Source organism: Oncorhynchus clarkii, chromosome 10 (genome assembly GCF_045791955.1).
Source record: "Oncorhynchus clarkii lewisi isolate Uvic-CL-2024 chromosome 10, UVic_Ocla_1.0, whole genome shotgun sequence".
NCBI lineage: Eukaryota > Metazoa > Chordata > Actinopteri > Salmoniformes > Salmonidae > Oncorhynchus > Oncorhynchus clarkii.
The window spans coordinates 18,977,648-19,001,071 of record NC_092156.1 but is presented as its reverse complement, the minus strand read 5'-3'; the positions used below and the strand labels follow the sequence as shown (position 1 = coordinate 19,001,071).

The window sequence follows — 23,424 nt, the reverse complement described above, 5'->3', positions numbered from 1 at the left end:
ATAGTCGACTTATCAGTAGTGGGGACAGAAAATGACATGTTTGACTGTTACAATCGGAGAGGACTTCACTTTATCCATGTGAACGCGTGGAGCCTGCAATCGGAATTAGAGGAATTAAAACACCTCGCTTCTAACACCTGGGCTGCAGTAGTTGCTGTGACTGAGACATGGCTCGATGGGTCAATTGAGGACAATAACGTTGAGCTAACGGGGTTATAGCATTCATAGAATTCACCGAAACGGTGGCAGTGTGTTTTTACTTGGTATTAAGTGTTTTTTAACCCTTGTTTATAACTGAAAATAGGTCTTGAAGTTGCATGGGTAGATATACTTCTTCCTAAATGTCGTCCTGTCACTGTTGGTGTCTGCTATTGGCCTCCTCCTAAGCAGAACAATATCTATTATTTACTTGAATCAAATTGGTGTGATCAAAGTATTTGCTGATAGAGAATGTATTTTGCTTGGTGATTTTAATACAAATGTGCAGTTATCACCCAAGAACAGTACACAAGTAAATGCCCTGTATAACTTTAATCAGTTATTTGGACTGAAACAACTGATTGTTGAGCCAACCCAGGTATGTATTGACAGTAAATCAACTTTGGACTTGATTATTGTGTCAGACCAAGAGAACATATGTCTGTCAAGACTTTTAAATATTGCATTTAGTGATCATATGGTAACCTACTGTACCTGTAAGAAATCCAAAATGCTGCTTGAGCCAGGTAATAACTTCATGAATGTACGGTCTATGAAACAATACTCAAAGGAATGTTTTGTAGAAGTACTTGGGAATTTGGATTGGTCTCATGTACTAAACTGTGATGTTGATCAAGCTTGGTATCTTTTTAAAGATCTGTTTGTCGGCACTCGACGAAACTAATTTGAATCAAACAGTGGTCAGGGAAATGGATCACCTCCGAGATCTTAGACCTTATAAAGGAAAAGGGATCACTGCCTGGCCAAATTCAAAAGGACAAATCTACAATACGATTATGATGGTTATATTAACTATAGGAAAGATACAAAACGGATAAGGCCAAATCCCAACATTATAACGACGTTGTTAATAATGACAACTTACACCAGCCTCTTAAACTGTGGAAAATGTAAGAATATTGGCTCAAAATCCTGTAATATTGGCCTGGATATTGATTATGTTTTATGCTATGAACAAGGTTTTACCACTATAGCCTCATCTCTAAGAAGTTACCCACCTGCTCTGGACACTATGGCCAGTCTTTCATTAACAACTTTTACCATAGCAAAGGTATGTTTGAGCCGTGCATGGTAACAGAGGACAAAGTTTCCAATCTACTATGCTTAATGAGAACAAACAAAGCAACTGGGCTGGATAACCTTCCTGCAAGATTCATAAAGGATAGCGCTTGTGTCACTGCTAAAATGATAATACATATTGTAAACCTTTCTATTAGTGCTGGTACATTTCCCAATGATCTCAAAAGTCTGGGTGGTTACGCTCCACAAGAAGAGCAGTAAGACAAATTTAGGAAAATACAGGCCTGTGTCGATCCTCAGCACCTTATCCAAAGTTGTTGAGAGAATTGTTTTTAAAATCAACTTGAGGGATACCTTCGAGCACAAGCTTCTTTATGAACTCAAATCTGGCTTTACAACAGCTCATTCTACTGATACTTGCCTTATACACCTTTTTGACCGCATCAAGCAGGAAAGTGAGAAGGGGAACTATGCAGGTATGGTCATGTTAGACTTGCAGAAAGCATTTGACACTGTGGACCATGATATTCTCCTGATGAAACTGAAAATGCATGGGTATAAATGATGTAGCAGTGAATTGGTATAGGTCTTATCTGAACAACGGAACACAAGTATGTAATGTTGGTGATGTTCTGTCAGAGGCCAAAGAAATATCCTGTGGAGTACCGCAGAGATTAATTTTAGGGCCTCTCTTATTTCTAATATACGTTAATGATATGCCAGAAACAGTGTAAACTACTACTTTATGCTGATGACTCAGCCATAGTGGTATCTGGAAAGGATACATTTTACATAGAGGAGACCCTGAGTAAGGAATTGCATTTTGTTAGAGATTGGTTGACTGACAACAAATTGTCGCTACATTTAGGAAAAACTTAATCGATAAGGATAATTAATCTAAAACAAGTGTACCTTATCATGGTCTGTCCCTACATCAATCCCTTTCTGGAGACCTGCTAAAATTCTTTATAAAAAATGTAAATTTGTTCACCATTTTAGATCATAACACTAGATATTTTAAGATTAAAGTTAAGTGCAGAGTGGACCAACTTAAATTTAATCGTATGTTTGACATCTTAAATGATCATGCTTCAGGCTATATGAAAAACCACATTGATATGGTCTTAACCAACACAGTCACAATATCAGCGCTAGTGTGATGTCTTGTAAAACCCCAAGAGTAAACAGTACTGCGAGGAGCACGTTTTCTATACAGGCATTTGTCTATGGAATAGCCTCCCCTTGGAGATCAAGCAAATAAAAAGCATAAGCTTTAAAAAGCAGGCAAAGGTTTTTCATTTGGAAAAAGTAAGAGAAACCACTCCACTGCCCCTTGTGCCCTCTACTGCTGGTCAGGTGTATTTATTTGAATGATAGGTATGATGTGCAATGAAGATTGTTTTTTAAGGTTGAAATGTGAAATGAATATGGTTGATTTTTAAGGTTAGGGAGAAGGGCAGTGAATAGTGCCACTTTTTAGGATGTCAATATAAATTAATGTATTTATGATAGTTTGTAATTTTGTCTAGCCTTTTATTCATTTTTTGTGTTATTGTATTTGCCAATCGAGAACCACGTTGGAAACAAGCGTTTTAATTAATAATTTTAAGTGATATCCTCGGTCCACATTGTACACTTTGTTGTATGTCTGTTAGCCAAAATAAATTAAATTCAATCTCATCTCTGTACCCCACACAGACTTGTCTGTAAGGTCCCCGAGTCGAGCAGTACATTTCAAACACAGATTCAATCACAAAGAACAGTGAGGTTTTCCATTGCCTCGCAAAGAAGGGCACCTATTGGTAGATGGGTTAAAAAAAAGCAGACATTGAAGAATATCTCTTTGAGCATGGTGAAGTTATTATTTACACTTTGGATGGTGTATCAATGCAACCAGTTACTACAAAGATACAGGCATCCTTTAATGGGTGTGATAGGCGATAACCGAGGATGGATCAACAACATTGTTGTTACTCCACAGTACTAACCTAAATGACAGAGTGAAAAGAAGGAAGCCTGTATAGAATAAAAATATTCCAAAACATGCATCCTGTTTGCAATAAGGCACTAAAGTAAAAAAAAATTAAAATCTGGCAAAGAAATTGGCTTTAGGTCCTGAATACAAAGCTTTATGTTTGGGGCAAATCCTACAACACATCACTGAGTACCACTTCATATTTTCAAGCAAGGCGGTGGCTGCATCATGTTATGGGTATGCTTGTCATCACCAAAGATTAGGGAGTTAATTAAGATAAAAGAAACAGAATAGAGTCAAGCACATGCAAAATCTTAGAGGAAAAGTCTGCTTTCTAACAAACACTGGGAGACAAATTCACTTTTCATCAGGACAATAACCTAAAAACACAAGCCCAAATATACACTGGAGTTGCTTACGACACTGAATGTTCCTGAGGGGCCTTGTTACAGTTTTGACTTAAATCGGCATGAAAATGTATGGCAAGACTTGAAAATGTCTGTCTAGCAATGATCAACAACCTACTTCACAGAGCTTGAAGAATTTTTAAAATAATTAATTTTCAAATATTGTACACTCCAGATGTGCAAAGCTCTTAGAGACTTACTCAGAAAGACATTCTGCTGTAATTGCTGCCAACAGTGATTCTAACATGTATTTCCTCAGGGTTGTGAATACTTATGTAAATTATATATTTCCGTATTTAATTATCAATACATTTGCAAAAGTTTATACTAACAAATTAATTGTGTGTCGAAGGGTGGGAAAAATAATCACTTTAAATCAATTCTGAATTCAGGCTGTAACAACAAAATGTGGAATAATTCAAGGGGTATGAATACTTTCTGAAAGCACTGTACATTATGGGAAACAGACCATTTTAATCCCACATGTTTTGCAGACGTGATATACACTGAGACAAACTGTTCTCTCTCAAACAAGCATAATATTTTTCAGTTTAATATACAATGAATATATCTGAACGATAACACCAGCGAAAAACATAGTGAAAAGGTTTGCAGTATTTTATAGTCTAATCATTATCTAAGAAAAAGGCTTTTTCTGACACTGTGGTGGTAAGTTGGGACAAATGTGTTAGTGAATGAGTGTGTGTTTGTGTGTGCTCGCTAAGAGTGGTGTGCTCGTTCGGAAAACACAGTGAGCCCTCTACCCCTCTCTCAGCCGTGAGAAAGCCCCCACCCCCCCCTCAAGGGAACACTGAGGTAGAGATAAGGAACGATTAAATAAAATCCCAGAGAAAAAGCCTTTCTCTTTTCAAAGCTACTATACCATCTGGGCCAATCAAAGCAATTTCCCCTTCCCACCCCCAAAACCCCGCCTGGCCGGGGTTTCAGTGCGTGTGTGTGCCACCGCCATGGGAATTCTACTCCAAGGCCCCAGTCAGTGCACAAAGTGCCATTCTGTGAGAAGCCCATTTCTACTCTCACTTAAAGGTCTCATTTAATGTGGTAACTAACCACTCATACACCTCTGTAAATTACATTGCGAGAGATAATGGAGGTATGGTAATGCTAAATGCCAATTTTAATGGTCCTGTGGTGCCTGAAAAAAAGCTGTGGCATTCATTTAATACCCGTGTTTCTATACACGGCCAAAAGTATTGGGGCTAATACCTTACCTTGTATCTACCCGAGATCTCTTAGGGACTTATCGTCTGGCATTTCATGCCACTCTCACTCTCTGTTCTTTAATCCTCCTCAGCTGCCTGGTTGAGAGATGACGTGCTAAAAGGTTTGTGTTACGTTGTAGTTCCTCACTTCCCCGGTATGCCCTCAATCCCCTTACTCTGTCTCTTAATAATGACCCCATGCCCCATCTCTACATATCACAAGGCCCTTCCTCTTTATAACCCCCCTTCTTTACCCAGACCCCTCTGTAGCCCCTTCTTTCTCTCCTTACCTCAAGTGCACTCCTCTCCACACTTTCCTCACCACACCCCTCTTGTAAACCCCTCCTCTCTCTCTCTCCTTACCCCAAGCCTCCCCAGTCTCTCCACTCTCGCATCATTTCAATCTCCCCAAACTGTTTCAGAAAGCTGCTTGCGACCACCAAATAGCTCTATTTTCATGTCACCTGACCATAGCACTGGTTCAAATCCAAGTGCCAATTCCGTTTATCAAACTCCAGGCGGTGCTTTAATCAGTTGACATGAAAATATTTATCTTTGGCCATGCACAACAGCGGTGGTTTTGGTGTTGAAAAACAGAAGCATATGCAGAAAAGTAGCTCATACCTACTGTAAAATATGGTGGGGGATCTTTGATGTTATGGGGATTTTATTTAAAAAATATATTTTACACTTCCACTGGTCCTGGAGCCCTTAAGGTCAACGGCATCATGAACTTTACTAAGTACCAGAGCATTTTAGCCAAAAACCTGGTTGCCTCTGCCATGAGACTGACACTTGGCCACAAGTTGATCTTGCAGCAAGAAAATATGCCAAAACACATCAAAATCCACAAAAAAAGTGGTTAATTGACCACAAAACCCACATTTTGCAATGGCCATCTCAGTCTCCAGTCTTGAACCCCATTGAAAACCTGTGGTTTGAATTGAAGAGGGCAGTCTAAGAGCAGACGAAGGCTATCAAGGATCTGGAAATATTCTGTTTGGAGGAATGGTCTAAGAACCCTCCCAACGTGTTCTCCAATCTCATAAAACATTGTAGAAAAAGGCTCAGTGTCATTATCCTCGCAAGGAGAGGGTGCTACAGTATTGCAAACAGAATCTCTTTCTCTGAGAAATTGTATTAGTATAATAATATATTATTTTTAGGTGATCTGTTCATCTATAGCTATGACTAAGACTAGGCTACGGTTATTCAAAGGCAGCTGTCTCAAATCTGTGCAGGCTGCCGTGTTCACCAGTTGTTTAAAAAGCAAGGAGAGAGAGAAATATAATTAAACAGAGAAAAGTGAGCAAAAGAAAACCAAGAAAGCGGTTTGCGGCTTTGAAACACTTCCATTGCAGTACCCTGATTAATCTGAGACACTGTGGGGACGCTGTGTTGGTTTGGAGTCATTGGTCCACTGGCAGAAACACACCTGCAGAGAAAAAGAAAACCCAAGCACCCCCCCACCAAAAAAGGCACTTTCCCCACATAATTAGGAGGACAATATTCACACAGAGCCGAGCTACAACAGGTCTGGTTACACAGGGAAATGAGTCAAGCTCTCAATCTCCCCCTTAAAGGAAAAGAAAAGAGAGAGCGAATGAACGAGTGAAGGAGGAGGAGGTCAAAAAAATAATCTACCTGCCACCTTGTGTATCGGTTTTCCGATCTGAGTATTCAGAGGCACAAAGAAGTCATTGAGTAGGCAGTGACTGGTGCCATTGTCTCGCAAAGGTTACTTTCCCCCAGTCAAGGAGCGCGCTTTCCCCCCGAAAATCCTTCCATCACATTCTCCTAAGGTTAAGTGGAATGTGGCTGGCAAAAAGCGTGGGCCGATTCATTTTTATGCATGGGCCCGAAACCCCCCCCAATAAAATTCCCATCATGGGAAGTCCTGAGATGACAATATGTTACGGGATGTCAGGTGTGTTAGAACACTGAGGGGAGTGTTAACATAAGCAGAGAGAGGTACTGACTCAGTGATTCCTGTCTGCTGTTGAGGTTGTTGTCTCAGAGGAATGATAGTGCTATTAAGAACAACCTTGTGGTTCATATCAGAAGAAAAATGTGTGCGTGTGTTTACAGTTAACCTGACATACAGTAGCTCTACCTCAACAGAGTGTGGAGTGTGTATGTGTGTCAACAGTACCTCTGAGGCAGCATCTCTTCAGAACAGTCCAGGTAATGTCTGATGAAGAACCTCTCAGCGTCTTCCCTCTCTCCTTCCATCACCACACTCCCATTCAACACAGTCACAGATGGCAACCTGCAAAAGGACAAAGATTGAGTGTGTGTGTGTGTGACACATTTACACAAATGAAACAGGTGTGTATTCAACAGGTTTAATAACCCCCCCCAAACTCAAATAAATAATTAACACCCTACCATTGTACTTGTACTTTTCTTGCACTAACACCTTTTCTCACTAGTAGTGACTTTGCCGATAGCTGCTTAATTGAATAATTTTTTGACATGGTATTGTGACATGTGGTTGCTTTTCCTAGCTACCTTTAAGATGAAGTACTAACTCAATCACTCTGGATAAGACTAAAATGTAAGTGTGTGTGTGTGTACACTCACTGTGCCACGGTGAGGCTGCGTCTCTCTTTGTTGGTGTAAGGCTGCAGTAAGGGAATCCCCATCAGCCTCGCCTCCTCCAGCTTAGGGAAGAAATTCAGCCTCTCTATGTCCTCCCATCGGTTAAGTCCTTTAGGACACACATGTGCAAACACACGCATGCATGCACACACCCAAGGATATGGAAATGATCAGCACTCATTCTCTATGGAAGGCCAGGATACAGTATTGACTATGGCGTACAGAAGTAGTACAATACAATACATAGTCCTCATCTATTTTCACATCAGAGAGATCATAGAGGGCTCTTTCAGTGATTGAATGAGTGTGTATATTAGTTAAATTTATTTAGCCTATATAAAAAGGGGGTAAAATGCCTTTAAAATGCCAAATGTAGTGTTAAAATACATTGGAATGTAACAGAACTTAAGCTCTTCTCAGTAGACCTACTGATTTCCAGAGGGTTCCCTGTCCTGCATGAGAAAGGTACAGAAGCAGAGGAGTAAGAACAGGAGAAAAGGGAAGGAAAACAGGAATAGTGGATGAAGAGTTATTAGGTAGAGGAAAGAGGGATTTGTGTTTATACAACGGATGGGTCTAATCCTGAATGTAGATTAAAAACGCATTCCAGAAGTTAACACCAGCTAACTCTATGACGTTAAAATGCCCATTTACTCTGTTCCATCTCACTGATCAATCTGTCTCATCAGCCCAGCCAGGCTGTCTCATCACCACTATAAAAAGTATCTCACATTTCTTTTAGACTAACATTTAGTTGTTTTCAACAGTGGATATTTGTTTACATCTTGCAGTCTGTCTCTCAGACATTTGCAACATTGAATTTGCATATTTGAACAATCTCCAGATGTCCCTCCCATATTAATGAACATGTCAGGAGTTGGGACGAGACACAGCCAGGCAACCTTTCTCAGCCAGTCGAAATCATGAATCAGCATCATTTTTATGGATATATACAGTTGTAGCTAAAAGTTGAGAATGACACAAATATTAATTTTCACAAAGTCTGCTGCCTCAGTTTGTATGATGGCAATTTGCATATATTCCAGAATGTTATGAAGAGTGAACAGATGAATTGCAATGTCCCTCTTTGCCATGCAAATGAACTGAATCCCCCAAAAAAACATTTCCACTGCATTTGAGTCCTGCCACAAAGACCAGCTGACATCATGTCAGTGATTCTCTCGTTAACACAGGTGTGAGTGTTGACGAGGAAAAGTTGGATATCACTCTGTCATGCTGATTGAGTTGGAATAACAGACTGGAAGCTTTAAAAGGAGGCTGGTGCTTGGAATCATTGTTCTTCCTCTGTCAACCATGGTTACTTGCAAGGAAACACGTGCCTTCATCATTGCTTTGCACAAAAAGGGCTTCACAAGAAAGGATATTGCTGCCAGTAAGATTGCACCTAAATCAACCATTTATCGGATCATCAAGAACTTCAAGGAGAGCGGATCAATTATTGTGAAGGCGGCTTCAGGGCACCCAAGAAAGTCCAGCAAGCGCCAGTACAGTCTCCTAAAGTTGATTCAGCTGCGGGATCGGGGAACCACCAGTACAGAGCTTGCTCAGGAATGGCAGCAGGCAGGTGTGTGCATCTGCACGCACAGTGAGGCGAAGACGTTTGGAGGATGGCCTGGTGTCAAGAAGGGCAGCAAAGAAGCCACTTCTCTCCAGGAAAACATCAGGGACAGACTGATATTCTGCAAAAGGTACAGGGATTGGACTGCTGAGAACTGGGGTAAAGTCATTTTCTCTGATGAATCCCCTTTCTGATTGTTTGGGGCATCCGGAAAAAAGCTTGTCCAGAGAAGATAAGGTGAGAGCTATACCACCAGTCCTGTGTCATGCCAACAGTAAAGCATCCTGAGACCATTCATGTGTGGGGTTGCTTCTCAGCCAAGGGAGTGTGCTCACTCACAATTTTGTCTAAGAACACAGCCATGAATAAAGAATGGTACCAACACATCCTCCGAGAGCAACTTCTCCCAACCATCCAGGAACAGTTTGGTGACGAACAATGCCTTTTCCAGCATGATGGAGCACCTTGCCATAAGGCAAAAGTGATAACTAAGTGGCTCAGGGAACAAAACATTGATATTTTGGGTCCATGGCCAGGAAACGCCCCAGACCTTAATCCCATTGAGAACTTGTGGTCAATCCTCAAGAGGCGGGTGGACAAACAAAAACCCACAAATTCTGACAAACCCCAAGCATTGATTATGCAAGAATGGGCTGCCATCAGTCAGGATGTGGCCACGAAGTTAATTGACAGCATGCCAGGGCGGATTGCAGAGGTCTTGAAAAGAAATGCTTGTAATTATACTTCAATATTCAATAGTATCATCTGAAAAAAATATCTAGAGACACTGAAGCAGCAAACTTTGTGGAAATTAATATTTGTGTCATTCTCAAAACGTTTGGCCACGACTGTACAAAGAACTATCAATAGAAAACAGGTAAAACACAAAGTGCAGCTAGTTTGCAGTCTTTCCATTTTCAGTTTAAGTGGTTGTGTTAGCTGTGTTGTTGGCTAACTCGTCTGAATAAGTGTCCGGACGAGAGAGACATTTTTTACGCCAGGCGAAATCGCTCATCATTATCTCATTGTTACCGATGTATCCAAATAAATGTCACAAGAAAACAGCTTAAACAAACGCAAATGCAGGTACTGTTGTTATTCTGGCTGCACTGTTTGACGTGACTGTAAGTTAGCCGTAGTTGGCTGGCTAGCAAGCAAGGGATAAGAACGTTGGCAGCCAGTATGGCAATGGAACATTTAGAATGAACGACTGGGTCGCGTCTCTGGCAACCGAACCAATAGAATGTTAGACCAGCCGGCTTGGGTAGCAACCCTAGATTTGTGTTGGGACTATATCTTGTGGAAGGATGAAATAGTATGAATAAATTAATAAAAAATATTTTAAAATAGGAAAATGTCAAATCTTTATTTGAATATGTTGGTAACCCATTGTAAAAAAAAAAGTGATAATGCCGGTGTTTTGAGGATATATTGTCCCGGTTTTCCTGCCAGAGATGAAGACTTGGGCCTAACAACACACGTGCCAATATATCCTCCAAACACAGGCTTCTCGAGCATTATCACTTAAGTATGCTCCTGCTGTGTGTGTGCGCGCGCCTGTGTGTGTGTGTGTGTGTGTGTTTGCATGTGTATGAGACTCCCTTCGCAAACCTGAGTTGTTGAGGTTGATGCTGCGCAGGTTAGGAAACAGGCGCTGCAGTGTGTCCTGAGGTGTGTCCTCCTCCACAGAGCTGAGTCTGTTGTTGGACAACACCAGGGTGTTCAGGCACGGGTACATCGGCCCAAACTTACGGACCTCACTCCACTCCTGTAGCTGGTTGTCTGTGATCTGGAGCAGGCGCAGGGAGGGGCAGGGGACCGGGGACTCAGCAACCTGGTCATAATCATTCAGACAAAGGAAGAGCTCCTCCAGTCTGCAGGGGGAGATAGTATGAGTATCAGAGGTAGCTAGGTCGTTCCACAAAGAGTGCCCTTTTCACTTAAAATATCACTTTGTACACCAATATTCAATTTTAAAAGCCTGTTATGTTAAATGAAGTGCCCTTTAATATAGACCACATGGATAATTCAATAAACAGATATAATTTGTTTTATATAAAGACTTAATAAGTGGCCAAATTCTGCATTTTGACATGTCCCACCGTCAACCCTGTGCCTCTTCCAGGAAGTTTCAACCCACTTAATCCCAAAATGTATCCATGTTTTTACCATCATTGTAAAGTCATAGTTATTGTGTTGCTTTGATAAAGTAATTTCTGAAGATTACTATTTATTTAATGCGATTAGTGATTCATTTGTTCCTCGTTTTATGGTCTACCCTGTTACGTGAACTGATCTCACATTTTAATACTGTATAACTATATATTTTTAAATATATTTTTTTCAAAACAAACATTGAACATGTAATAGTCAAATCATAGTGTAAAAACTGGTGAGGTCAACCCTGGTACTATATTTGGCACTTAACAGGCACCTACTAGTGCTTTTTTTGTACCTCTTGAGATTGAAAACGTGTTTATGAAGTTGAACATGTCCTCTTTATGACAATGTTAAAATTAGGTGAAATTAAAAATATATTTTGGACCAAGTTACACTTCTTATAAGGCACCGAATTGTATTCACGTGTGCCATGTGTCTGGTTTGTGATTCACAGTCCACTATCTGTCATGACTTACTCAGGGGTCTGGCGTGTGAGTGTGTGTACCGTGTCCCAGGTCACACGTGTGTTGATGAGGACCAGGCGGCGGACTCGGGAGAACACCTCAGCCAGGCCTGGCTCCAGTTCAATCCCACTCAGAGGGTTCATACTCAGGTTAAGGAAGTCCAGGTTGGGGATGTTAGACACAATCGTGCAGATCTGGCAACCCAAAAGACAGATTGGAGCCAAAACACTTAACTGACTGTACTGACAACATAAAAGACAGATTGGAGATATTATGCACAAATCACACTGTATGTCACATGCACCAAATACAACAGGTGTAGACTTTCGCTACAACGCAGAGTTAAAAAGGAAGAAGGATGAGCAAAAAAAACAATCAAATAGTAACACAAAATAACATTGGTTATGGTTTGTTTCATTGAAAAGGGGCTGATATAACATTGATTCGACCACAGAAAAAAAGTTGATAATATAGTGCAAACTAATGGGGCAAACTCAGTGAAGTTCAATCTTGTGCGTCTCTGTGCAGCATGGCATTCGTTCTGCGCAGCAGTCCTGGAGGAGCTGCGCGGCGGCCAGTTCTGGAGGAGGTGCGTGTGCAGTTGAGGGAACATTGCATGTATGTAGGGGTAAAAGTGACTAGGCAATCAGGATAGATAATAAATAAATAGAATAGCAGCAACATATGTGGAGTGTGAAAGTGTGTCTGTGGCATCAATATGCACTGTGCATAATGTGTGTGTGTGTGTGCGCGCTGGAGTGTCAACGTAGCATGTGTGAATGTGAGGGTAGAGTCCAGTGAGTGTGCATAGGGGTCAATGTTAATAGTCCAGGTGGCCATTTGATTAACTGTTCAGCAGTCTTATGGCTTTGGGGTAGAAGCTGTATACTGTAGTATACACTGTAGTGTACTATGTTAAGAATGATGTTCTGATGATTATTCCCGATTGGAAGGCCTGGGCCCTTGAACCATAAACTAGGTCATGGTGTCCTTAAGCAATCAAGACATTTGAAATGTATAGTCTATTCAAACCCTAGGTCTCATCCTTGATTTAATGTTTTAGCTTCAGGCATGGAAGGGTGAAAGCGCAAAAAGATAATACACAAGTGTTTAGGTCTGCCCTGCGAACCCCTTAGAGGAAGGCATCTGTTTTCTCATTTGCATTTGCCTGTCTATGTTGCTCTACTAAACCTTTGAAGCAGCAATATGTAACTTTTTGGGTGACCCACATAAATGTGAGTTAAAAATCTGTCATGCTCATAGAACGCAAGTAAGAAACAGTAGATTTCTTCTACGTGCGCTATTTAAATGCTTCCCGTTATTACATTTAGGTTTAGATGGTACAATGATTCTCTACACTATAATTGCTTGTTTTGTCACAAACTGAAATGGTGGAGTGTATACTTTACATAATTTATACACATGTTGACCGGTTTTGAATTCCTGTAGTATTTACTATAGTGGTTTTCTTTTTTTTATTATTTTTTGGGGTCTTTCTTCAAGGAAACCTCCTGAACAAATACTAAAAGAGCAAAAAGTAGGTAGGATTGGGGTCTGAACGGCTAGGCTCAGCACTTCTGCTCTTTTTTTATAACTTGTACGGAGCACAATATATTAGTCTACACTTGGCATGTACAGTTGAAGTCGGACGTTTACATACACTTTAACCAAATATATTTCAACTCAGTTTTTCACAATTCCTGACATTTAATCAGAGTAAAAATTCACTGTCTTGGGTCAGTTAGAATCACCACTTTATTTTAAGAATGTGAAATGTCAGAATAATAGTAGAGAGAATGATTGATTTCAGCTTTTATTTCTTTCATCACATTCCCAGTGGGTCAGAAGTTTACATACACTCAATTAGTATTTGGTAGCATTGCCTTTACATTCTTTAACTTGGGTCAAACATTTTGGGTAGCCTTCCACAAGTTGGGTGAATGTTGGCCCATTCCTCCTAACAGAGCTGGTGTAACTGAGTCAGGTTTGTAGGCCTCCATGCTCACAAACACTTTTTCAGTTCTGCCCACAAACTTTCTATATGATTGAGGTCAGGTCTTTGTGATGGCCACTCCAATACCTTGACTTTGTTGTCCTTATGCCATTTTGCCACAACTTTGGAAGTATGCTTGGGGTCATTGTCCATTTGGAAGACCCATTTGCGACCAAGCTTTAACTTCCTGACTGATGTCTTGAGATGTTGCTTCAATATATCCACATAAATTTCCTGTCTCATGATGCCATCTATTTTGTGAAGTGCACCTGTCCCTCCTGCAGAAAAGCACCCCCACAACATGATGCTGCCACCCACGTGCTTCATGGTTGGGATGGCGTTCTTCGGCTTGCAAGCCTCCCCCTTTTTCCTCCAAACATAACAATGGTCATTATGTCCAAACAGTTATATTTTTGCTTCATCAGACCAGAGGACATTTCTTCAAAAAGTACGATCTTTGTCCCCATGTGCAGTTGCAAACCGTAGTCTGGCATTTTTATGGCGGTTTTGGAGCAGTGGCTTCTTCCTTGCTGAGCGGCCTTTCAGGTTGTCAATATAGGACTCATTTTATTGTGGATATAGATACTTTTGTACCTGTTTCCTCCAGCATCTTCACAAGGTCCTTTGCTGTTGTTCTGGGATTAATTTGCACAATTAATCTACAATTTTTTAATTTCTAAAAATTTTTTTCTGAGGTCTTGGCTGATTTATTTTGGTTTTCCCATGATGTCAAGCAAAGAGGCACTGAGTTTGAAGGTAGGCCTTGAAATACATCCACAGGTACACCTCCAATTTACTCAAATTATGTCAATTATCAATTATCAGAAGCTTCTAAAGCCATGACATCATTTTCTGGAATTTTCCAAGCTGTTGAAAGGCACAGTCAACTTAGTGTATGTAAACTTCTGACCCACTGGAATTGTGATACAGTGAATTATAAGTGAAATAATCTGTCTGTAAACAATTGTTGGAAAAATTACTTGTGTCATGCACAAAGTAGATGTCCTAACCGACTTGCCAAAACTATAGTTTGTTAACAAGTAATTTGTGGATTGATTGAAAAACTAGTTTTAATGACTACAACCTAAGTGTATGTAAACTTCTGACTTCAACTGTAGGTTTCACACTCATGGGTGACAGAAATTTAAATATGGGGGATGGGAATGGGCTGACAAGGTACAAAATCTGTCGTTCTGCCCCTGAATAAGGCAGTATGGTCCATTTGCTACATGCTTCTTTAATGCTAGCCAAGAGGTGCTGGACATTTAAAAAGTCCAATAGTTGGTTATTTTGTAAAAACTGTCCAGATAAAACACCTTAGACATGTAGAAAATAAGTCAAACTTTTATCAAAAAAGTTAACAATCTCTGAAAATTATGAAAACAATGAAAAATGTGTAAAAAAAAAAAAATGTGTTGACCGTGCCTTGGTGCTAATAACTAGCTGCTTATAAATAAATGGTGCATAACATGGTAGCAAGGGTGAGGAGGATAAGGAGAACTACAGTACCCACCTCCCTCCAGTCTTGCAGCTGGTTGTGGGACAGGTCCAGCTCCACCACGTGGGCACAGAAGGTGGCCACCTCAGCCTTGTCCCCAGCTTTACTGATGCCACAGCCGTCCAGGACCAGCACACTGGGCAGGTTCAGACGATCTGGAGCGAGACAACAATCTTTCTAGTGAATAATTGTTCTTTATTTAAATTAAACTGTACCGTCAATAAGAATCACATTCACATTACAGGGGACAACAACCTGGTATCACTTATTGTCATTACTTATTTTGGCATCACTACATAGGCAGTATCCTTGGGGCGCTAAGGCATTAGAGAATGACTCATGATGTGTAGATACACTATATCCCTTATAAGGTAAGTACATGGAGTTTGCAGTATTCCTGGGTAACTAGAAGATGATAACTTGTGTGATTTCCCTGTATAACACATGCAAGTAAGCCTACGTGGAGTTATTACCGCTTAATTCAGGTGTTTTTGTAAAACAGAAAGTAGGCTGTAAAGTATGGCCCTTGACTCTTCTACCTTGAGAAATAACAACTTTTTCAGTTCATTAGAGTATAAATCACATCGCACCCACCAACTCAGTTTAGCACGTAACATAACAAATGCTACAGAGAAAAGATGCATAGGTCACCATATCACTGAGTTTTTACTCAAAGTCAGCGCGCTAATGCGGCCTTCAAATGCTTGTCGGAACTGGAAAACTTCAAAGTTATGAAGTCATAAGTCCGACATGACTGTGTTCAAGTGGTTTTGAAGTCAGAATAATTCCTCAAACAATTAGATTTTATCTAACTAGAGGAGCTAGCTAATGTTGCTAATGATAAAGTTAGCTAACTTGTTTAACGTTGCCAATATGGTCAAACTAGCTACATTATCTACATTGATAAGTTTGACAATGCCAAAAATGTATTTGCTTTATAATCGTCACAACTAGTGTGAAATTATCTCCAACATTCCCACGGAACCTCGTATTTCCTACTTGCGAGGAGCATTTGAAGGCAGCATAAGCTACGGATCCAAACACCTTGATTTCTGACCTTTGATGGGCGACCCCTGTGGAGGAGACACTACCACGACACCCATGCCGTTCCCACGACAGTATGGGAAATTCTCTGGGTTGTACTTCTCACTGACCACCTGGACAAAGGTGCGCCCCTCCTCTTCATCAGAGGACTCCATGGCCCCAACTGTATGATCAGAGAGAACGAGAGGCTTACACCCAGGGGTATGGTTACAAAGTACAGTAGGACTTGTTGGGTACACCACATGTCCATGCCAATCAGACTTGGAAACACTTGGTTTAGCATATAGAGGCTATAGGTCTTTACAGATAAAGCACATGGCTTTAGTTACATGCCCTTTCAACTGACTTGTCTACTGCTAGCATACATGCTAACAAGTCAAATCTTGTTCACGTACCAAAACATTGACTTAAGGTTAGCAGAGAATGTTTGAAATATTGACTCACAAATATGACTCCTCTAGGGGTAAAGTTGGTGTGGACCACAGACAGACACCTCTGGGCTGTAGTGTTGTGAGGAGGTGCTGTCTCTCTCCCTCTCTGGCACCGGCCAGGCCTGGTGGATGAGGAGGCAGTGCCAGTGGCTCACGCAGCACAGGCCTGGTACACTGCGGCTTAGGGAGAGAGAGAGGGCCCAAGAGGGGGGGAGAAAAGAAAGAGAGCGTGTCACATGAGCTAAAAGAGTGAACCCATTATCCTTCCACATTGTGACATCATCTCAATGAAGTAACCATAGATATAATAATGACCTTTTCAATAGAAGTAACAATGATTCACTCTACTCTGTTCTTTAACATATCCTGTTCAACTCTCGTTTGATTACTAGATTACTAGTCTGACAGAAATCACTGATCTCTAACATTTGTGGTTCACTTAGCCTGCATAAGGTTTACGCAACAGTCTATTTGTTGAGTCAAAAGAAAAGTCCATACACTCTCTCCAACTCCAACGGTCATGGAGTGCTACTGGGTACACAGGCTTTAGTGAAAGCTTACAAATATTTCAGTTTTTAAACTGCAGTAAAAGAGCAGTAACTGTAGTCGACTGTGGTATTTTGGACGCAGTAATTGCAGTTAGACATTCTAGATGCAGTATTTGCTGCATAGTGCAGTTATACTGCACTCTAACTTCAATATTTTTTCGTAAGGGCAGCACTGTTTCAATTTAAAATAATCAACTAATGATAGTCTTCAGTCTGAACCACAATTTGTTGAATCAAGGCCTGGTGTGTTTCTGCTGGGCTGGAACAAAAGCCTACACTCTCAGTGGCTCTCCAGGTATGAAGTTAGAGATATGTAATCCCTTTCGTAAGGACACAGGTGTCTGAGCAGGTGTCGGATTCTTACAGTGCTATCTAAATTATCAGACTTATCGGTTTCGCTATCTGGTTGGGTTAAGCTCGGTCTGTCTGCAAACTGATTCTCTGCCCTGGACCCATCTGAACTCACAACATACCCTTTTCACACCATCATGCTGACTCGAACCATACAGAACTAGCCTAACTCAGGTATTTTATTTTCACTTTGCCCTTTCCAGCACTATACGTAACCAGGCCAGCGCAGTTCAGCTTGGCTCAGTAGTGTAAAGCAGCCAATAAACCAGTAGGCGTATCTCAAGTGGTTCTGTTCCCAGCCCTGAGCCGTCTGAGACAACATGATGACACCATACAGACAGGGTTCTGTCAAGAACCTGTGTGAAGTCCAGTTAGAGAAGGTTTCCCATATCAGAGACCCTCTGGTTTCAATCTTCGATACACCTGGGATCAAAGACGTGACGAATAGCCCAGATCAGGTGCTTCTGACAGCAAACTGGGATTAACACTGAGATAACTTTGTGTTTGAGTATGAATCCAGGAAGATTAGCCCTGATAGTCATGGGTATTTTAGCTCATTGTAAGGGCCAAGAGAGCGACAGTGGTACTACAGGTGCAACATTTGTTTATAGTTACATTACCAAGCGATCTTGGCTGGTATTTTCAAGTATGTCCGATAAAATAGACTATAGCAATGTGATTTTTGTGGTTCTAAACCACAACCATAGCCTGCTTGCCTTGACAAGTCAGCCAGACTTGAGATTTGCTTTTCAATAATAACTAGAGTTAACTCAAATTCTTTAACACGCTTGTTGACAATGTGAACACTATTCTGTAACCACTAGGCAAACTGTACGCTCAAACATAGGCTACTACCTCAAAACATGAGCATATGCCATATCAAAAGGACACAACAGAAACAGGGTTTGGATGTCAAGGTTACATGTGACAAAACTCAACGATAATCTCTGATAGAGCACGACTTCCATCACAAAAGACTACCGGTAGGGTATATGTATGTATATTTATTATTATTTTGTATTTTTTTTCTTTTCGGTAGGGTATATTAATGAAGAGCGGAGGACATGGTGGGCCTATGGGAGAAGGTGGGGGTAGGGGTCATGCGCACAGCTGCCATGACAACACCTTTGTGGCCCAACGCGTAATGGGGGGGAGGGGGGGGCATTAGAACAAGATATAACAATTAGTTAATAATTCTTGAACGTGGCCCATGTGACTGTGACGTAATTGCAGTGGATTTCTATTCTACTTGAATAAACTCAAGTTCTTGGAGATTTTTTTTTGTATGTGTATAGAAAACTTGCACGGTTCTATACGCAGCCAATTTTTTGAATTGAGAAAAACATTCCCCGAAATCAGAATGATTCTAGAAAAAAAAATATCGACAGTGAATAAAAACACCCAAAATGCATCAAATTACATTGCTTTGAAACCAAGCTGTATAAATCGACATGATCAATAGATTATTATTTGATTGCGACAATGATATGTGTTTGAAGTAACAGGTTGTATGTAGGCTACTTGTACGGTACATCCATGCTCATTTACTGTAGCTATGATTTAGGGAATATATTGTAACCTAAAACAATGGTCCTTAACAAAAATCATCGGGAAATATACCTACGCCGTCAGACCATTGAAATATATATATTTCGAATACGCATTGAGAGAACATTCGATGACACTTACCGTTCTCTGTCGTTCACTTCGAATGTTTGTTATTTTCGTTCGGTTAGGCAAGGGTCGTCACTAGTTACAACAGCCACAAAGTCATAAACCCCGCCTATTTCTACAATTTCTCCTCTTAAAATATGATTTTAAGCCTAACCGTAACCTTACCCACACTGCTAACTTTATATTAAGACCAAGAAGTTATTTTACGATGTAGTTTACAGCTATGTCTGTACTATCTACTATAGTGGAAATATTAGGTGACACTCAAAGACCCACCTCCTTCGTTGAGGAAGTGACGCAATTTAAAAGAACAGTCAATCAACTCTCAAAAGAAAACACTTTTTAAAAGTCAATTTTGTAGATATTTTACAGATGATGACAAAAAATTGTTGTGGAGAAATACTGTGCAAATGACTAAATACAATTCCCAATCGCATTGATGAAAAAAATCCCCAGTGTTATGCAAATTAGAATATAGGACCTATAATGGAATAATGGAATAACTGTGATTCATCCACACATCATGCTTATCAGGAGCAGAAAAACGAACATTTTATGACGCAATGTTTTTATATATCTAATATAATCCAGAGCCATATATAGCTTTTCATGGCTCTGAAATAAACAGTGAAAAAGAATTTCCATGTCTCGCTGTATCAGCCATAAACCTGACCTGAGTAATGTCAAAGTGTAGTTAATCTCAAAAAAATAAAACTAATGTTCAGAATTCACAGACGCACAAGTAGGTCAATGTATTGAATCTGAAGAGAGACACCTTTAGTTCCCTCTACTGGAGAAAGAGGTAATTGTTCTGGCTGTGTGTCTCCTGTCAATAGAAATACATAGTAATGGCGTATCCCTTTTAAACTCTACCATGGTTGTCCAATCTCTTCTCTTTTATTTATTTTAGCCACAGATTTACTAGCCGTATTTCTTAAAAAATCTGATAATTTAAAAGGGATACGTATTTTTGGTAAATATATAAATATCAGTCAATTTGCAGATGATACTGCCCTTTCCCTAAAGGATAGAGCGGCTATTCCCTTGGCTATTGACAGAATCAAGACATTTTCAATGGCCTCTGAATTGAGTCTCAAATTTAACAAATGTGATCTCATGCCAATTCATTGCTGTGACTCCGTCAACATTGGAATTGTTATCACTAAAAACGTTTCAGATAGAGAATCTTTAAACGTCCGTAATACAATTAATTCCATGAGAGTTTCATTAAGTCAATGGCTGCAACGTGATATCTACATTTTGGGTCGTATTCTTTTGTCCAAGACTGATGGTTTATCTAGAATCATTTACCCAAGTCCCTCCCTTTACCTTTCTTCTAAAAACATCGAAAACAGTTCATTCTGTTATACTTAGATTTGTTTGGAGGAATAAAACACATTATAGTTGGGAATCTCAATTAGTGAAAGACTATGACCGTGGAGGTTTACAGGCTATTGATTTTGAGTCGTTAGTGGGTGCTTTTAGAATTAAATGGTTGAAATTGTCTGTCTAATCCTACCTCTAGGTGGTATCATAGCCCTAACAGTTGGTTTTATAAACTTCGTGAACTTAAATTCCGAATGAAATGCGATTTTGACCCTCCAAAATTACCTGTGAAACTGTTTAAGTTTCACCAGCAAATTAGATTTTTCTGGTAAATGATATTCAAGCACAAAACATTGATTTGGAATAATAGAGTTATTAAAATTAATAGGAAATCCATTTTCAAAGGCCTTTGGTTTGACAAGGGTATTAATTTTCTATGTGATCTGTTCGACAACACTGGGGAGTTTCTGCAGTTTTATGAATTAATTGGTACAGTTCAGGTTAATATTACTCAGAGAGAATATATGAAGGTTTGCAAAGCAATTACACATCCTTTACTTGGACTTATTAAGAACACTGTTATATTATGAGGTTGTTCCCTCCTTTCCAAGTTTACAAATAAATGACACATACAAATCTACAATACGTGGATACGATTGGCAGTTAATGAAGTATATTTATAATTCAATATATTGCTATGGAAGTGACCAACCCATGCTATGGTCAAAAACGACTACCTTTAACCTTAATTATCCAGTTATGTAAAAAAAAATATTGAAACTAATTTTAAAATATTTTCTTCCATCTACCTTGTTTTAAGGTTTTCTTGCACAAAATATTAAATTTTGGCAAAATGCCTTGTGTTTTTTGTTCCTCTGATTCAGAATCTTTAAAGCATTTCTTTTTTTCATTCAGCCATTCTAGTAAACTATGGATTGAAATTCATGAATGGCTGTGTATAAATTCTCCAGAATTTTCTTTGATGATGTTAAATGGGATTATGCTTATCCTTGTAATTCCGACGTAACTATTTTATTAACATTATTCTCTTGGCCAAATATCATATTCACAAATATAAATGGGGTGGAAAAATTCCTATTTTATTGTTCTTTTCATTTAACTGTTACAATTTTATAAATCCCTCAAATTTGTGAAGCTTGAAATGTTGGAAAAATTATTAGAATTTACGCCTCTGAACGTCTGTTAATGTCTCAATGCCTTGTCACATATAAATTATGTCCTGAATTATTATTATTTATTTATTTTCTGGGGGGAGGGGGGGGGTTCACCTGTTGTTTTGTTTTATTTTTACAGGAATGTCCCTGTATTGATGTGCAATATTGTTATTGTTGCAATTAATTTTTATATATTTTTTAAACTCTACCATGGTTTGTTGGACAAAGCCTATGGAGAAAATGAATGGCGTTCTTGTAGGGTTTTTGGATAAACGCTGAAAATAAGTTATGTGGTATACACAGGTTTAGGAGATTTTCTATGTTTTGTTCTATGAGATAACCTTCATCAGCTAACGTAACTTTTTGTGAATTTTTAAGCATTTACGTAATAAAAAACACAAAGCACATAATTCATAAAAGGTCATGTTAACTGACTTCTATTATCACAAAAACCAAACGTATAAGATCTCCTAAGCCTTTGTTAACCTCGGATCTCATTTTCAGGGTTTTTCCAAAACCCTATTCATTCCCAATTAATTTTCCCATAGGGATGGCTGAAGGAACCTGCATTTTTGCACCACAAGCTGGCGAGCTCTATTTAGTCTAAAATAGGTTCATTAGTCAATGCTTTGATCAACAGTGTTCAGGAGTGTCACCTGCTGGTCAAAATCATTTAGAGCAGCCAAATCATTATAGATGATGTCCCACACTCCATAGCTTGTGTGCATCGAAGGCTTTTTGTCTTCTAACAAATCACTACCAAACCAATCAGGTGGTTGTTTGACAAAATGAAGCTTCGGACGTCATTTATCACGTGCTTCTGATAACTTTTTTGTATACATGTATTTTATTGCCAATGAACAAATACAATAAGGCATAACATGCATTCAAATAGTCAGTGGGAATTAGAGCACACAAGGGTTACACCACAGCTAAATAAACAAACCAAAATACAAAAGCAAATAAATAAACCATAATAAAATAAGGGCTACAAATTAGGCATAACTTAAGCTATGGGGTCTTCTAATAAATCTAATCTATTAATCAATTTTATGTTAAGCGGTGAGACACAGGGGAACCCAAGAGCATTCTCAGATGAGGAAACTGGGATGAAAGAACCAAAATATTAATTGTTATTAATTGTTACACATGGAGTGCAGATCCGGGAAGCTCGGATGAGTTGCAGAAAAAACAGATGTGGAGACTGAGGTTGGAGCTAGCTGAGTAGAACAGGGTAAACAGGTCCTGAGGGGAATCCAAGGTAGCGGTGTTGAGTAAAATCCAAAGCAAGGGAGTTGGGTGGTGAGATGTGGAACAGGAGACAGGAGCCAGAGACAGAGCGGTAACTACAATGAGAGGATAAACGGTGTCAGGCAGGGAAACAGGCACAGCAGCGTAACAGGATCTTGCATAATCATAAATGGCTAGAATCATGAACTGACTGAGCAGAGATCACGATCTGGCAGAGTGGAAGTGGCAGGACTAGAGGTCTTGATTATGCAACAAGTTGCAGCTGGTAGGGATCTGCTCTGACTTCAGCACACCTGTCTCCAACCACACAATCACACAGAGAGGGAGAGGGAGAGAGAAAGTGTGTACAGGGGGAGTAACTGCAGGTCAAGAAGACACCGGATGAACACCAGAGGGCATAGCAGGAGCAGATGTGACATTTCAAGAGTCTTTTAGACAACTTTTTTTTCATACACATTTCAATGAATTGAAGTAATTAACATATC

At 39.7% G+C, this 23,424-nt stretch overlaps 1 protein-coding gene across 1 annotated transcript in view; it reads right to left on the bottom strand.

Moving 5' to 3' along the window:
* LOC139419186 (alpha-tectorin-like) overlaps positions 1 to 19,446 on the bottom strand; it is a 77,718-nt gene extending 58,272 nt beyond the window's left edge. Inside the window, exons 1-8 of the mRNA XM_071169181.1 lie at positions 19,203 to 19,446; positions 16,628 to 16,794; positions 16,197 to 16,346; positions 15,155 to 15,294; positions 11,661 to 11,842; positions 10,636 to 10,898; positions 7,428 to 7,554; positions 6,997 to 7,113 (exon numbers count right to left, since the gene is read on the bottom strand). Coding sequence (XP_071025282.1) covers positions 6,997 to 7,113; positions 7,428 to 7,554; positions 10,636 to 10,898; positions 11,661 to 11,842; positions 15,155 to 15,294; positions 16,197 to 16,338 — 971 coding nt within the window. The 5' untranslated portion in view covers positions 16,339 to 16,346; positions 16,628 to 16,794; positions 19,203 to 19,446. The remainder of the gene's footprint in view (positions 1 to 6,996; positions 7,114 to 7,427; positions 7,555 to 10,635; positions 10,899 to 11,660; positions 11,843 to 15,154; positions 15,295 to 16,196; positions 16,347 to 16,627; positions 16,795 to 19,202) is intronic.
* Between the last annotated feature and the right edge of the window lie 3,978 nt (positions 19,447 to 23,424).